The 18,214-nt window shown below is 33.4% G+C and overlaps 1 protein-coding gene across 1 annotated transcript in view; it reads right to left on the bottom strand.

Moving 5' to 3' along the window:
• Positions 1–6,087: 6,087 nt before the first annotated feature.
• Positions 6,088–18,214, bottom strand: part of LOC150106585 (histidine ammonia-lyase-like) — a 43,961-nt gene continuing 31,834 nt past the window's right edge. Inside the window, exons 15-19 of the mRNA XM_090392555.1 lie at positions 18,099–18,164; positions 16,936–17,014; positions 10,005–10,091; positions 9,033–9,276; positions 6,088–6,728 (exon numbers count right to left, since the gene is read on the bottom strand). Coding sequence (XP_090248681.1) covers positions 6,491–6,728; positions 9,033–9,276; positions 10,005–10,091; positions 16,936–17,014; positions 18,099–18,164 — 714 coding nt within the window. The 3' untranslated portion in view covers positions 6,088–6,490. The remainder of the gene's footprint in view (positions 6,729–9,032; positions 9,277–10,004; positions 10,092–16,935; positions 17,015–18,098; positions 18,165–18,214) is intronic.

The raw sequence follows: 18,214 nt of genomic DNA, 5'->3' as shown, positions 1-18,214 counted from the left end.
CACTTCCTCGATAAAATGCTATGTCAATACACGTTCTCTTATATAGCAGAGATATTTTGTGGTACACGTGACCCTTCTACAAACATTACTATCTCCCTTGTCAAGAGAAGATACACAAAAACTTTATATAAGAACAAAGCGCCTGAAGGGAGAAACTGGTGTGCATTTTGGCATCGGACTGTTTCTGGAGACTTAATAAGGAAAGATGCGTGATGTTGATAAGTTAATAATGATGAGAAAACTTGTCACAAACACCTGGACGCTGTATAAATGACACACTGCACAAACTGAAACTTCCGAGAAGTAACAAGGGAGTGCAGGCGGACGAACGCAGTGGGATCTTTGCGTCCGCACGCGCGCACGCACACACACACACACACACACACACACACACACACACACACACACACACACACACACACACACACACACACACACACACACACACACACACACACACACACACACACAGAGAGAGGAAGTTATTCATGATGTATTGAGTTGAGAAGCAGAAAGTAGGAAGTGAACTCGCAAATAGAAAATGCTTTGGGATTTCTTGCAACTAGCAATTGGCTGAATTGATGAATTTTTTCCTTTCCTGGTAAGAGAGAGAGAGAGAGAGAGAGAGAGACAGAACCGAAACATATTAACACATAAAATGAGCTATCAAACACCGTATCTATTTATCAGTCTAACTCTAAAAACTCTTCAACTTATAAACAAAGTTATTTTATAAAGTTAAATTATTTCCCAAATCAAATTTACATGAACTTATGGAAGGACTACATAATCTCATTACACCATTTAACTAAATAAAATAATAATTATGTATAAAGTTTTATGGAAAGCTAAATAACGTGTTTAATTATTTAAAATAAATTTAATATGTTAATTTTTTTAAAATAGTATTTTAAAAATTTAAAGACACCATTAAAAATTTTAGTAACAAAAGTTTTAATAGATTTTCCAAAACTGTTCGGATCGGTATATTGGAGAGCATAAAATATGCTGGACTGATTGCAATTAAATGCATGAAGCATTTTGTAAATGTGAGTGAATTTTAAATTTAACGAATATCAAAGATTCCTATTTCTATAAATAAATTAAAATATAAAAAAAATATAAAATATTAAAATATAAAAATTAAAATATAAAATATAATAAATAAATAAAAATTATATAAATTACATTAATTAAATATAATGAACAAATTTTACTGAAAAGGTGGCATTAGTTTTTAAACCCCCTGAATGATATATAAAAATAGTGAACAAATGGCATAACAAAAGACGTGACAATATTTGTTATGCTGTTGAATTTCTTTTCAGGAATATGAAAATATTTGGAAATAATTAAATTAAATATAGTGATCAAATTCTTCCGAAAAAATTACATTACATTATAAATTAGATTGAAAACTTAAATAATTTTTGATTTGTTCAAAATAATTTTAATATCTGTAGTACTTTTTAAAGAAAATCGAAAAATTTAAACACACCATTAAATATTTGAGTAACTATTTAGAAATAAAAACCAGTGGAAAGACGTGTAGCAACTTTAACATGTTTCTGTACTGTTGGACTAAATGCGAAATTTAATATAATATAATAAAAATTGCGCGCTAGTTACATGGAATAGCGTGACAGCAAATTTGTTAAACTGTTGAAAGTTTTCCTGAAATAAACGAATTCTTCTGAATATGTATTTACATTGCATTTTAGGTTAGGTAAACTTTTGGAAAGGAAAACAGTGTGTGCTATCATGGGGATCCATGTTTGTAAAAAAAAAAAAAGTTTTAATAAAGTCAATAGTAATAATGAACAATTCCACTATTCTTTGAATAGAATTAAAAATCGTAAATCTTAAAAATTATATAAATATAACCAACTCACTAATTACAAAAATGCCGCCTGTTTCGAATGTAAAAAAATAATAATTTAACGTTATTTAAAAATAATTTCAGTTACTGATGAAAGTAAAAATGAGCACATAGAAACAAGATAGAGTTATAATTTATATAGCAAATATCAATGATTCTTTCTCTCTTTTAGTTTTGGTGCTGAAATATAAGGTTGAACATTACTGGAATAGTCATGTGATGATCGATAAAACTCATATTTATTAAGCTAATCAGTGCCTCCGTAGCGTAGTCGAATGGATCACCAACATGTGATCTTTTGATTCCCGTCACTATCTGCATTTTTCCTGAATAAAAACACCCTCCTCCTCATTTTCTATTTCTTTCTACAACTAAAGGTGAATTAACAGGTCTCATATGGAAATTGTAGGATGTTTTTCTCCCGGATAACTTTTTGTCTTCATGTTTACTTCATAAACATCATCTGATCTGAGTAAAGTGATACTAGAATATCGGCTCACTACAAGAGCTCTCTGAATTGAAGGCGTTGATTATGAATATTATAACAGAAAGAGGATCCAGATGTGAGCTAGATAGGACTCGAAGTGTAACTAGAATATTGAAAAACCTGATCAAGAATAAGGACCTGGAATCGGAAATAAGAACGTGTCTGAACAGGAATCAACCAAGGATTATTTTAGGATCAGAGTACAATAAACTGTAAATATATTTATCGTTTATATATATTTACAGTTCAAAATATTATATTGAGTGACCAGCTTTTTAAAGTTAGATTTTGCTTATACCATTTCTCCAGGATGCGTCCGGCTAGCATTTAAAAAAGTAAGAAAGAGAAAAGCTGCATGCCACATTATATAATATATTATTAAAAACCTCATATTTTTATTTATTATATTAAAACACCAATAAAGGCGTTTAAATTATATTAACCAAATAAAAGGATAGTTGTAATTGAGATTACAGCATTTATTAAGACATTGAGGATTAAATATTCCACAAAACGAATAATGGAACATTCCAATTATGTTGGGGGGGGGGGGTGTCTTCTTCAAAATGCGTAACTAGTGGATTCATTTTGTCTGTCATTCCATAAGTTATTTTTTAACTGTGGGTTTGGAAGATTTTGAGTAAACTTTAGTACAGTGAACTTCGATCTAAAATTTTGATGATCTATTATTTTTTTTAATTCAAAAAAATTATATCGTACGCAGATCTAAGTGGTGATATTCGAACCTGGTTGTTAAGATTGGTACGCGTCACAACGAAACGAATTCTGGTACCAAAATCCGATAATTCGAATTTGAACGTGGCAAGAAATTTATTCACATATTTAATCCATCACCACCCCAATTATTGGAGAACTTAATTCAGTCTTGCGCTTGCTAAAAAAATACCATGGTTGCGTCTTTTCAAAGGTTAATTTTAAGATAATTTTTAGACATTCCCCAATGCACTAGAGATTTGCAATCTTCTCGAATGTATTATTATCAACATTGAGCAGTCCAAAATGCCGCACATCTCATTAAGAACAATAGATACCTGATGTTTGAAATAATGCGAAGAATTCTACGTCCTCTGTCTTACTGTTATTATGCAAATTTCTTTAAACTGATAATGACCGGATTACACTCTCCGTTCATATTTTGTTGCTTTCACAGTGTAAAACAGTTCAGAATTAGACGACCAAAAGTCAGAATCAATGACTTTAGCGTACGTTTTTCTCAGACTGCATAACTCTGGGTGTATGGGTGGTGACCAAACATTTCGCTGTCTCCTTACCAAGATTAAGTTACGTAAATCAATACTAAAGTAGCAAGCGCAAGACTTCATGGAATGCTTATGCAGGATTTATTATAAAACGAAATGAATTTCAGCTATCTGATGTGGACTGTTTCTAAATGTATCTTCTCTGTTGATTTGGAATGATTACTTAAAGACGATTGATTCCTAGAGAGGATCTTTAAGTTCACGTGACCTACGGATTCCACAGGAAAGCAACTCAAGACATAACACGGATTCCTCGTGGATTTAATTGCACAAGGTTAATTTATATCAATCCAAAACATCTGCTTACGATCACGAATTATGTATTTCTCTAAAGTTAAGTCATTTCTTAAATACTGTGAAATCGCTAAACTGAAATGTCAGCTTTCATTTGAGTTGTTGGTTTTTTCCCTACAAACAATAAAATGCTATAGGAAGAAATGAAATTCAATTCTTGAATTTTTCCTATTATTTTCTATAGTATGTGGTGTCACTGTATACTGTAAGGTATCACTTTAAAAACATTTTACAAATTCTCATAACGATCAAAAATATCACATGTAATTTTTTCACTCAAACTTCAGTTCTCCTGTGATTAAACATTATAAATGTGTTTAGTAAGGATTGGTGTTTTGGAAATGAACGAGGATAATACTTGGTTTACTTAATCATTAGGGTATTTTATTACTTTAAGAGGCTACTGTCATAAAACTTTAAAACTATTTATTATTATCAGATTATTTAAACAATAAACTCTATGAATCGAAATCACTTTCATGTTCCTATAATTGCTACTGGACCACGCATGTCAAACGATATTCAAGTAAAATATTGGTTAAAGTATGCAATACATCTTGCCGCATGCGTCGGAGAGTTACATATATTAAAAATAGAACCAATCAGCCCTTGCTCTATTTAGCAGGGAGCCTAAAGAACGACAAAAAACATTCACCTCACCGCCAGTTGAGTCTAACTCAATGTTATAACAATTGGGTCCAGTTTTGCTGTCTTTCCTTTATTCTTCTGTCTAGTTAAAATAACAGAAAGTGATTTATCATTCCATACTGCCTTTCTGGTTATAACTGATATTCTTCCTCTTACTTTAGCCCTACCTGTTTTTGTAGGATAAACGTTATACCCCAACTGTATGTCCCGATCACGAATCCGACACGATATATTTTAGATACACTTCCTGGTTGTACCTCGAAGTTATCTGACCAATACATGCTCCACTGTGAATTAATATTTTCTGTTTATTATTCCATTGTGAGTATTCAGGAAGCGGTGTAGCATTTGACCATAATGGGCCAAATACAATATTCACGAACTTAAACAAAGATATTTTTTCATATATCATTTATTTCCTATTTGTAGCTGGTTTATTTAACCCACTAATAGTTATTTAGCAGGTATGTTTCTAAAATTGTGACCAGTACATTTATTAGCTCACGCTTTAACTGATCATGAAGAATTTATTTACCATAATTTAAATAGTATCATTAGAAACAGAAACTCACAGAACAAGTTTTACTCTTGTTTTATGAGTTCTTCATTTAATTGCATCTACTTACGTACAATTTCAGTGAAGATGGCAAATTAATGCGAAAATATACAACAAAATTAGCGAAGTTGGTATTGTAGTAAGTTTTTCTCTAATTTCTCTAGTATTAATTCATATGGAATAAGAAAGAAATTAGTCAAAACTCTAAACTAGCTGCATACAGGGTTTAAACTGACTTAAACTTATGGACAAATGCAATTTGTATAATTAAACTTTCTCTCATTCATTCTTCGTATACCCAATTCATGACTCAGCGCTGGTATATCCTAATAGTGCCGAACTATGAATTGGGAATATTCTAATAATTTATTTCCCTATTAATCATAGCCCACGCTTCGATTAAAATCATGCTTATCTTGTTTAACTCATCACTACCAGCTGAATTTACTATTGATTATATTGTATTATTATAATGAAAATTAAGGTTCCAGCCAATTCAGAATACACTAAGCTTACTATGTTTTAAATAACATATAATTTCACAGCAAATAATTAGAATCATTAACAGAATACATCACTGGAAAGTAAGGATTAAACATATGGTATAAAGCCCTGATTGGTTAACTGTATTAATTTAAGGATATGCAGAAGTCCCCCCCCCACACCCATATGAATTTATCGTTAAATCTTAAGCGACAAATTGTGTAAATATTTGCAAAGTATCCGGAAACCTCGATGATAATAACGTTGTGGGCATCAAAGTCCCTTTCTTTGAGGGATCTTATAGAGCAATAGTCTGAGGGTTTTTTTTTTTTTTTGCTACCTTTCTACACTGTATTTTTGTGATTTGGGGGATACCAAAGAGTGATTGGTTTGCATTTAGTAAACGTGTAAGCTTTCGCCATGAAAGCTGTGAAAAAAAAGCAGATTCTGAAACTCGCTATAATGTTTTATTTTTTATTGCTTTTTTTCTGAATGAATAAAATAAAATCTTCTTCATTTTGTGGAAATAATCAGTCTTTTTCTCTTGTTTATAACATTTATTGGTTTCTCACTTATTTATCTTTGTAACAATAAGTAAAAAATAATAATATAAAAAATAGTTTATTTTTATTAATTCTTCCCATTTAGGCAGCCGGTTAACCCAAGATGGGATTACGAGTATTTAAAAGGTTTGCTCGTATAAATGTAAGTTTATTTCTTTAACAGATTCTGAAGTCATAATGATTATTTTAAAAACCGTGCAACATTTTTTAAGTTGTGTCAGCCATCATCAACCATCTATCAGCATGGCCAGACCAGTCTTTCCCCTCTTCAGTGGACATTTTCCACCTCTTCTGCGAGACTTACATTTCATAACGATGCATAGCTATGACAATTTGGTCCTTTAGTGAGTTACTCAACTTTCTCTTCTTAGAGAGACGAGCTTGGCTCGTGGTGGGTGACGATGGTCTTGTCTCTACACCTTGCTCCATAAAGTAGCGATCTGAATGAGGTCTGACCGCTTGCCATATCCGTTCGTCCCTTAACAGCTCCGTTGCCGCATCTATATCAGGAGCCATGAAGCGGTCTTCATCCCAAGCTCTGGAAAATAATTCAAAAATGCATTAATTAAAAAAATTACAATGATAGATAAGTGAATCTTAAGTCAATATATAATTTGAGGTGATTTTTAAGTGATTCTGATGATTTTATAATAAACCCGAAGTGTACAAACGAAACCAGAATGTCCTACTGGAGGTATAAACTTTATCCACCATTCCAGTATCGAAACAAGAAGGTTAGTAGTAAAAAATAACAAAAAATGCATTCACATAAAGAAACAAAAAGAGCTAAACAAGATCCCACATAAGCCTGTACAACCAATAAATGAGACTGAATAAGCCTCACCAAGTTCAGTCTGGTATCGTGTACTAACTGAAGAATTCTTACGTCACTTACTAAAATAAAGAGCTAAAATTCTTCAGTTCGGAGATGCAAGATTATACAAGCAGAGTGAATATTAAATCCAGCATTATTTCAAAGCCGAATGTATGAACTATGAAAGCTTCGTAAAAATAAGTTGACCAGGCAGCTTACTCTGAGACAAGTCGTGAATGCTGAGAAGTGTATTCCCGCAAGCCTCTGGTCAACTTATTTTTACAAACTTGGATAGTTTCTACATTCGGCTTTGAAATAATGCTGAATTTAACATCTGCTTTGCTTTAAATTATTTTCACCCTCCTTTTGTGGAGAGGTCCTTATCAACCAATATATCTATTAATTTATTGATTCCACTCTGATGATGAACAAAAAGAAAACTTTTTTTGTTGTTGTTGTTCAGTATAATACTTTCCTACTTCCTCAGTGGTCATAGTGTTAAAACTTAGTATAAAGAAATCTCCATGGATTTGTGTGTGTTTGTGGGTTGGCTATTAAAAGGACCCAACGTATACTACTTGAGGAACAGTAATTCTTTCCAGTTTATTATTTTGTGAATGGGGGAGTAATTTGTTTAGTTGCATCCTAGGGCTCTTGAATAGAATCGTTTCCAGTCGCTGATCTGATTTACCAAACCTCCTTGGATAACTGGTCAGTTCTGTTCGATTTGTGGTCGCAAGCGTACTGAACATTGCTTTCTTAAGGTTATCATCACACTGTCAGTCTTGCACTCACAGACAGTGAAGGTCCTCTTTGGTCAGTACATCTTCGTGCATTGTGAGTGTGCATATATTGAATAAACTTATCCATAGTAAAACACATGCGGACTTTCTATTTGTTGTATCGTTGAAGAAGCATCTGGCTGGAATGTATTACTAATAGGAACCGATATGGGTAAGTTCTTAAGAAAAAAAAAAAAAAGGAAAAGAAATAATGAGTCTCCGTAGCTCAGTCAGTATAGATGAAGACCTGGGTTCGATTCCCGTACATAACCTGGTCTCTTTCGATCAAAGGTGAGTTAGCCAGTCTCATAGGAAGAGAGGGTATTTTTTCACCGGGAAACTCGGGATTTTTCGTTCCCCCAGAACAGGCAGACCGGCCAGTGAACACACGCATCTACAGACATACACCTGGAATAGGATTGGCAAACCTATTCTGAAGGATTTCCAGTTTTGAGTCGTAATAGCTAAGAAGCGTCAAGTTATGATTTTCATTGGAAAGATGAAATTATTACGACCTCTAATTAAAATTAATACTTTTAATTTTTCATCCAATTTTCCCATTTTCGTAAATATTATTATACTATTTTTATTATTTGACTTATTTACATATGAGGTTTTTCAGGTAGTCACTTATAGAATACAAGAGGAAATCTCATATCCAAATACACTACTGAATGAACGAAAAATATCCGTAAACAAACAACAACCTACTTGTGATTTAAATTTGCACTCTTTTCTTACAAAATGAACAAGTCAAGGACCTAACATTTCCACGTAACCTCAAGTTGTGTGGAAAATATACTTTAATAAAAGCTAAATGAATATCAGTTCTTACACTACACATTCTTAAGATGATTTTTCAATTGGGGCATCTGTTTATAAGTGTTTCCTACAGAATGAATTCGAGTATTCTCTAATAAAAGCACTGTAATCCATAAACAAAATTTTTATTTGTTGCCTCGAACAATAAAATCAACCCATGGCTTGGTGCATCTAAACGTGTGACCTTTACTGCACAGATCGAAGAGGACAACGCTAGAAAAAGAACATTAGTAGAGACGTACAGATTTCTGGAAGTGAATCTTGACCTTTTCTTCCTTCCAACAAAATAGTTCGAGAATGTTTTTCGGTGCAACACGGCAGTGAATTTCTGAGTTCGCCACTCAAAATGAGTTTTCTCACTTAAAATAGCAGGCGGTAATGAAAGCAAGAACGTCTTAAGACAATAAAAAAGTAACAAACTTACTTGGCAATTGTTCGCACGAGTTTGTAGACATCTTCTAATGGGGCAGTGGTCCTCAAGGGTCTTAGAAATTCGATTGCTTGGCACGCCGCCAATAGTTCAATGGCGATTATCCTCTCTACGTTTTCGACTACCTGAAGTGCTTTGCGGGCTGCGAATCCTCCCATCGACACGTGGTCTTCTGTACCAGCACTGGTTGGGAGGGAGTCCACTGAAGCTGGATGACACAATACCTTGTTCTCGGATACTGCAAGAACACAACAGAACTTTAAATGAAATGAGAGAACACGAACAATGCAAGTGATAGTAAGAATGATAGCAAGATAATATATATTATATTATCATATAATATATATTATCTTGCTATCATTCTTACTATCTTATAATATCATATTATATTATAAGGATTGTCAAATCACAATCCTTATAAGGACTGCCTTAAAGGGGCGAAGCAAGAATGCTTTTCATCTTCCCCCGTTATCTGTAGAGGACAGTGTAAGTATTAGGTGTTATTGAGTTATTAAAGCTCTGATCATGGCAGGAGGGTAACAGCAATAGCCGAGCCTCAGTTAGAACTTCATTGACCACAGCGTTGCCATCCATTACCCTCCAAGGGTATTGACACCGCATCTCACGGTCGACCAAATATCATATCAATGACATGCGGTCCTTATATATAAGCAATTAATAAAGCTCTGATCATGGCAGGAGAGTAACAGCAATAGCCGAGCCTCAGTTAGAACTTCATTAGCTACAGCATTGCCATCCATTTACCCTCCAAGGATATTGGATTGAATGAATCAATCCTCACTCCTAATGACATGCGGTGATTAATTCTTTGTAATTTATTTTAGAATATAATTAAAAAGAATTGGTGTTCTTGTATATTATATTATTATTAACAGACATTTAAAGTAATAAATAAAATTCGTGATATATGTTTTATATTTTAATTTTTTCATAATTTTTATTTACCTAGAGCAGCTGCAGTGCAATGCGCGAGCATAAAACCAGAGTTTAGTCCGCCGTTATCCACTAAAAATGCTGGCAATCCACTTAGTGCTATAAAAAATAAAACGAAAATTGAAGAAGCCAGATTTAATTATATAATCACCAATCGGCTTTATTACTTTCATTAATCAAAAAATGCAAGTTTCATATAAATTTAAACATCCGTTATTTAAATAAAAATCATCCAGGGTGTTATGTATGTAAAAAAAAAAAAAAAAGCCTTTCTAGGAGTCGACATTTAAACATTTTTAATAATAAAAGTACTTTTTTTTTGCAATCAATATCAATCAAAGTTTATTATTATACAGCGTATTTACACACACACACACACACACACACACACACACACACACACACACACACACACACACACACACACACACACACACACACACACACACACACACACAAATGAAAAATTCGTTCTCTAAGTTTGGAAATGAAATGCGAAGGGATGATGAATAGTCTCTGAATAGATTTAGAAGAGGATGATCCAAATATAAATCAAACTCCGATGAACAGTGTCCATGGAAATCTTTGTGGGGAAAAGTGACACCAAAAACTAACTGAATATCTGTGGGCAAGGAAATGGATTGAATTAGTGAAATGTAGATCATTAATTCACTTAATTGCTCTTTTCTGGGTACTGAATTGGTCATGAGAACACAAGAAGTTGACATACGAAAAATACTACCGGTGGTGGACAGTAGATGGCGTTGCGTGTAGGTAGTGGCGTTCTATGTAGTTGGTGATAAGTGATGGAGAGTTGCAGAGTAGAGTGCCCTCTTTCGATGAGTTCTTGGACTCATTGAAGGTGTCACGTAATAATAATAATAATAATAATAATAATAATAATAATAATAATATGATCTCTTAACAGAGTCATCCCAATTTTAGGTATTTCGTGGTTTGGACGGTTTTGGGATTTGTGTGGAATTAGTTCAGAAGTAAAGAGAAAACCTAATTTTTGGTTATGCGATATTTACATGTTTATACCAAAAGAGTTTTGAGTAATCTCAAAAAAGAGAAACCCCAATCATGTTTTGAGATTTTAGTGTTGTAAAAGTAAAAATGAATGAAAAAGGATTCTTTGTTTTTGAGAAATAAAATAGGATTAAGGTGTACCATAACTGAAATTAAGAAGATTATCACAAGACCACTGAAGAATGGTTTGCAGATCAGAATTTAAGATTGTAGAAGTTGATATTCTTAAATTGTTTAGTGATTTTTATAGTACAAGGCTTGCCAGTCAAGGAGGGAGTGAATTGCCATCAACAAAACAAAACCGTATATTAAATTTGCAGTCAAATGGACAAGGCAATGGATGTATATAGAAGTCAAAGACCAGGCGAAAGAAACGAGATTTGTTGGACATCAGTGTTTCTTGCAAAGTTTGAGGATGCTGCCAATCCCAAATGCCAAAAGGCATTTGGGATTGGCAACAAGGAAAAGGAGCCTCCAGAACTCAGTCAGTATAGACGAAACCCTTTGGTCGGAAAGACCTGGATTCGATTCCCGTAGGGCCAACCACCTTATCTTCGGGACGGTTACGGTTGTAAGAATAAAAAACATAGACAGGAAGTCAGGAAATTGGCTTATTCTATGGGTAATGAGGAACCATTCAAGTGCACGGTAGAAAAATGATCACACAAAAGTTTGGTCAATAGCTTTGGCAAGAGGCAAGAGAGCATGACTGCCATTGTGACACGATGCAAGTTTTCAGCTTTTAGTCTTTTCCAAATCACTTTGATTGCGTACTGATAGTTTGGTTGTAGCTATTTCGGGCTTTGGTATAAACATGAAAAGAAGGTGGAGATTTTGATGAAAATCAATTGCGATATGCCTGGTTGTTTTCTTTTATAACCTTGGCACCCTTTTTGGAGAATCAATAAATAAGTGACGATAGCTTAAAGTGGAACGGAGAATGGAGATTTCGATAAGAATGAAGTCAGTGATATGTTCAGTGCAAATCAGAAGACCACAAATAAGAAGATCATTCGACTTGGATTGCTTATAATGTCACCAAACACGTGGATGAGAGCGACTGTTTGTTCCGTGGGAGAAGAAATTAACGAAGTGGATTGCTGTTCTGAAATGTTGAGGAAAAGAAACTTTCTGCATTATACTTAGAAAGGTCACTAGTGAGGAAGAGATCTACGTTGTTTGGAGAGTCAGGGTTATCGGGGTATTCTGTTAAACGTGCGAACTGTTTGTGATTATCAAAGCAATTCGTGTTGTGAAACATTAAAATCTTCAATGAACAATCACTTGAACGTTGGACTGGAGAAAATCGGCATTGAAAGAAAGGAAATCAAAAACGTCCAGAATGGTTGATGACATTAGTAAAACAACAGGATGAAGGATGTGAGAGGATGGGTTGAGAGATTTTTTAGCTAAAGATGAAAGGAAGACATTTTAATTTGAATACTCTCTGACGTGATATGTAAGAGCAAAAACACGAATATTATCTTTTTAAACAAAAAGAGTGTAATTCGAAATATTGAGATCAATCATATTACACGCTGGAAGAAATTAGGGAAGACTAACCAGAATTTTGCTCCTGAATCCAAGTCTGGTCTTTGGTCACTTCAAGCACACGGTAAGGAAAATGGCAGTGAAATAAGGAGTTAGAAATGAAAGCACAGTATCGCAGGTTTGCGCCTTTCCTATTTGACTATCCTCAGAGGAATGTCTTCATCCCTCTTTTAGACTTTTATAGAAACTTTAATTAAAATGAAAACTACATCAACATCGCAGGATATCACTTCCAAAATGGCAAACAGATCGTATCATACCTTCTTTTAGATTTTGTCACAAATAATAATAATAATAATAATAATAATAATCAGATCAAGAAGTTCTGTGTTTCCTTTATAGTTACTCAGAAAAACGTTCGCCCAAAGTTCATCTCGATTTTCTCTGCATTCTGTATTCCCATAATACTTGACTTTTTTATCCTAAACTTTCAACATTAAGCTACATCCACGTTATTCCTAAAACAAGAAATTAGGCCCTTGTTTATGTAATGTATTATACCTTAAACCAGTGGTTCTCAAAGGGTGCGCCCTTGAAGATTTCCGGGTGCGCCCTGTGGTATTCCAGAGAAATATGTGTCCAGATATAAAAATAAATATAGTTACTCTATTATTTATTATTATTATTATTTATTACGGATATACCGCTCTTTTTGCCAACACATCATTATTATGTTGATTAACAGCGGTTTTCTTACAAAGAGAACAAGAATATGGTTTATTCTTGTTGTGTATATTACTTATTTTTAAAAGTGTTGGAAGTGGATGCTATCTGCATATTACTTATTTTCAGATAAATACACCCAAATAAAATTGATAGATTTCTCAAAAAGAAGCGTGATATTGAAGAATCAGATTCTGGAAGTGAGCAAAAGTTAAGTGCAAGTAAGGAAGCAAAATCGCGGCCTGCACGCAAATATAATGAAAGTTATTTAAGTTTTGGTTTCACTTGGACAGGAAGTGAAGATCATCCTTTGCCGCTATGTTTAGTATGTGGATGTAAAATGGCAAATGAATCATTGCTTCCTAGCAAATTGAGTAAGCATTTTAAAACTATACACTCTAATTTACAAGATAAATCCTTAAGTTTGTCCAAGAGATTGTCTGAACAGCAAACAAAAGCGGCAAATTCTTCTAAAAGTATAATGACTGTTTCTGATAAAGCTCAAATCGCTTCTTATCAAGTCTCAGAACTGATAGCAAAAAATATGAAAGATCATACTTTAGGTGAGTCACTTATTTTGCCTGCATGCAAAAAATGGTCATGACAATGCTAGGAAATGATGCAGCAATGAAAATAAGCAAGATTCCTCTGTCCAACGATACAGTTCACAGGCGTATCATAGAAATGCCTTCTGATATCGATTAAAATGTATGCAGTAATAAACTTCAGTATTCAAATTTTGCATTGCAAGTTGATAAGTCAACAGACATTACCAACAAGGTGCAACTCTTAGCATTCGTCCGTTTTATTAATGAAGATCAAATAGTAAATCAGTTTCTTTTTTGCAAAGAATGTGTCTACAAAAGTTGAGGACGTTTTTAACATTTTGAATAGCTATCTTGATAAATGGCAGTTAACATGGAAGTCTTGTGTAGGCATTTGTACAGATGGAGCCCCTTCCATGGTAGGCTGTGTTAAGGGCCTTACATCTTTTGTAAAAAAACAAAATGAGAATGTTATCGTAACTCACTATTTTCTTCATAGGGAGGCCTTGATGGCAAAAACATTGGGAGAAAAATTAAGAGAAGTTTTAGATCAAGTTGTTCAGATGGTAAACTTTATTAAAACAAGACCTTTCAAATCGCGTTTATTCGAAAAGCTTTGTATCGATATGGATTCACAACACAAACGGCTGCTTTTACACACTGAGGTGAGGTGGCTGTCAAGGGGGAAAGTACTTACCCGTGTACACGAGCTACGACAAGAACTTCTTGCGTTTTTTGAAGAGATGAAACAATTACATTTTTGTAACCTACTTCGGTGCGAATTTTGGACTGTCAGGTTACAGTATTTGACCGATATATTTCAGCAGCTCAATATTTTGAATACTAGCATGCAAGGGAAAGAAGAAAATATTCTCACATCCACTGACAAAATGAAAGCATTTCAGAGAAAACTACAGATTTGGAAAAGAAAAGCTGTTGAAGGTCATTTGGAAATGTTTCCATTGGTAAGTAACACTTGCATAAATGAAACACTTCCAATAATAGTTGAACAAAGTTTAGAAGAAAAATTGAGTTCTTATTTTCTATCATTTAACACTGAACAATACGATTGGATTAGAACCCCATTTATGGAAACTTCAAGTAATTTTGGTTTAACATTAACAGAAGAAGAAGAACTGGCAGCTATATCCACTGATCGTGGATTGATGATTAAACATAAGGAATTGTCTCTTGAAGCCTTTTGGATTTCTATAAAAGAAGAATATGTCAATATCTAAAAAAGCTTTGAACATTTTACTACAATTTTCAACATCATATTTATGTGAATTAGGATTTTCTACCCTCACCACAATTAAGTGTAAAAAGAGAGGAAGTCTTCAAGGTATTGACGAGGAAATGAGAGTTTGCCTTTCAAATATGTGCCCAAACATTGAAACAATCGCTAGGACACATCATGCTCATGTTTCTCATAAACACAAGAATGAATAAACTTAAGGTATGTTTCATTTTATTTTTTTTTATCGCATTATTTTTTTTCTGTAATATTTGACTTAATTATTATAACATATTTCTCAGATATTTGTATATAGCGCGCCTAAAATTATTTGTAGGATTTTAAATGCGCCTCGACCTCAAAACGTTTGAGGACCACTGCCTTAAACCATCATCCGAGCGTATGTCTACAAGTAATATTTTGTCTGCCTGAATGTTTCTGGTAGGTTTGTCTGTTTAATGAGAGAGGAGGAAGTCTTTGCGAGAAGAAATCTGTCCACACGGGATTGGCTAACAGAAATAAACCGAAGAGAGATGTTTCGTTTGGTCTGATTTGGAACCTTGCTGAAATAATGGAAAATCATTGATCACCCTCTTTTGGATAAATGCCAGAAAAGTGTTCGGAGACAGAGAAGCGTTTTATCTAAAATATATTAGTAGAGTAGGAGAAATCCTTTCTGACCAGTTCAGAACAAATTGTTCTCAGTATGTTCCATTAGCACTAGTCACTATCTACTTCATAAGCGTTTCATTACTTCATCCGCAGTTTGTTTTTATCACGTTAAATCTTACGAGCAAACAGCAAAGAAGAAGGAAAAGCAAGAATATTTGTCAATTAATGAAGTGAATTCACCAGCTAGCTTCTCTACCAGTGTCGGCTCGTGGCTTGAAATCGTGGGGGTGCTGCAACTTTCGAAATATACATACACACTGTAAGTACAGTTGATACGTGTTTGAATAAAATATCAAAATTATGGTAAAAATTTAAAAAAAAATTAAACATGAGAAAATATTGTTTAAAATAAAAACTATAACAAATGTTATGTTTTTAATTCTAATGTCCAAATATTTAAAGAGACGGAGTAAACACGATAAGCACTACGAACCCTCTACTACTACTACTGGCGCAAACTGCATATAAACAACAGTGGAACTGCGCGAGGGACAGTGCCGCATCACGCTAGCAGCTCGCATCTCACTATGATGTGCATATGCTTGCGCGCGTAGCAATATGACACTGTGGTAAACACAGTGCTGCTAGCATCATTTGCCCTCCTAAGTGCTACAAGATGAATTTTTATTATTTTTATACAAAATAAGAGAATTGTATAGGATTGTTGATGATAAAATTAAATATGACAAGCAAATATAAATAAATTAATAAATATATTTATGTATCGAGAAAAATTGGGGGATGCTGTAGTTCTGCAGTGCCTATGCCCGAGCCTCCCCTGTTCTCTACTATTAATTAATTAAGAATAAATTTCAATTTCCTAGTTTCGTAATGCGAATAAGTTTCAGTATTAATACTTTATATGTGCTATGTTCAGTTGCAGTGTTCTATGGCTGGTTTGTCTGTTTCGCAGGGTGGAAGAACCATAGTTTCCCGAAGAAAAAGCCCTGGTAATCTATATCTTCTTCAGATGAACACATTTATAAGTGTTTACGCCCTACACAGGTTTCTAACTCAAGTTTCCATAATCTGAGAACATTCGGACTGCGCTACACAGAAGGACTTTAAACTGATTCAGACCTGCATTATTGATGTTCAGCCTGTATCGATTAATTATTCCTGGTATGCTAGTTTGAAATATCACCTTAAACTTCAGTATTTTTTTTACATCTTTTTTTTTTTTTTGAGTCTATACATGCCATCAGTGCAATATTATAAAGCAATAGGAAATAAAAATTCCTCCTACCTGGGTTTATTAAACGTTCCGTCCTTCTTTCGCTCATACTTCCGAGTTCATGAACTCCTATTGCTAAATAATCTAAAGCCTGAAACAGAAAATTATTATTATTACTAAAATTTATTAATTTTAGTTGTCAAATGGTTTTGTAAATGAAAACATAAAAGTATTGCTACCAAGATACTGAAATATTTATGATTTTAGTATTACTAATTAGTAATCATCTATGTATATCAATGTCACACAGGTTATTAGAACTCACATTCTCTCTCTCTCTCTCTCTCTCTCTCTCTCTCTCTCTCTCCAGCCTGGAGCGAGAAGCTACTCCTACTAGGCCATCCAGACCGATCACATTGATAGCACCTTATTATATTTCGAATTAAATACCAGATATATCTGAAATATTTCTTTCAGCTCAATGTTAAATTCTTGTGATGGTTTTGGTCTTAAACTAAAACCAAAACCATCAGAATATTGTATGAGTCGTCTCGAAACTTTAAACATCTTAAGTCTCCTACTATTGAGGCACTGTTAAATATTTTTTTATCATTTAGTTTTAACTTAATCAGAACCAGCTGAGAAGATAAGTTCAGTATTTGTTGATAGGCTTCAAATAAAAAAGAAAAAACTGATTTAAAAACATCCTCTAATTTAAAAATTGGTTTTAGGAAGTTTGATTAAGTTCTGCACGTGGTGTTTTTTATATATATTATTTAACTAAACCAAATTTAAAATATTTGGGTTTTATCAAATTATAAATTTCAACTTTTCACAAAATATTTGAATTTGTCCCGAGATGGCAACACAATCTCTGTACAAAAAAAAAAAAAATCTATCACAAGAAATCGGCCTGAATATAGCATGATACAGTTTTAGGACTTTTTAATATTTTAGTTAAATTATCTTTAAGAAGAAACCAACAAATAATTTCACAAGGAAGTTTGATCAAGTTCTGCACGTGGTGTTTTATATATACATTATTATTTAACTAAATCAAATTTAAAATACTTACGTCTACCTTTCAAAATATTTTGAATTTGTCCCGAGATGGCAGCACAATCTCTGGACAAAAAGCCGCGAAAAAAATTATGTAATAATAATAATAATAATAAAATTATTTAATTTCAAAATTTTAATCTGTGAAATTTTAATAAAAATTCGGAAATATTTACTTTGGCAGGATACTCCCCGTGAAAATTTCCACCAGAAATAATTTCGTCCCTCTCCGTAAAGACTAACTGAAATATTGATTAAGGATAATTTTAAAGGAAAATAAGAAAATACTAAG

The sequence above is a fragment of the Typopeltis vanoorti genome, chromosome 5 (assembly GCF_054136105.1).
Source record: "Typopeltis vanoorti isolate ZY-2024b chromosome 5, IOZ_Tvanoo_1.0, whole genome shotgun sequence".
Classification (NCBI taxonomy): domain Eukaryota; kingdom Metazoa; phylum Arthropoda; class Arachnida; order Uropygi; family Thelyphonidae; genus Typopeltis; species Typopeltis vanoorti.
Note: the sequence above shows the minus strand (reverse complement) of the source record. Positions and strands in the feature narration are given on the sequence as shown.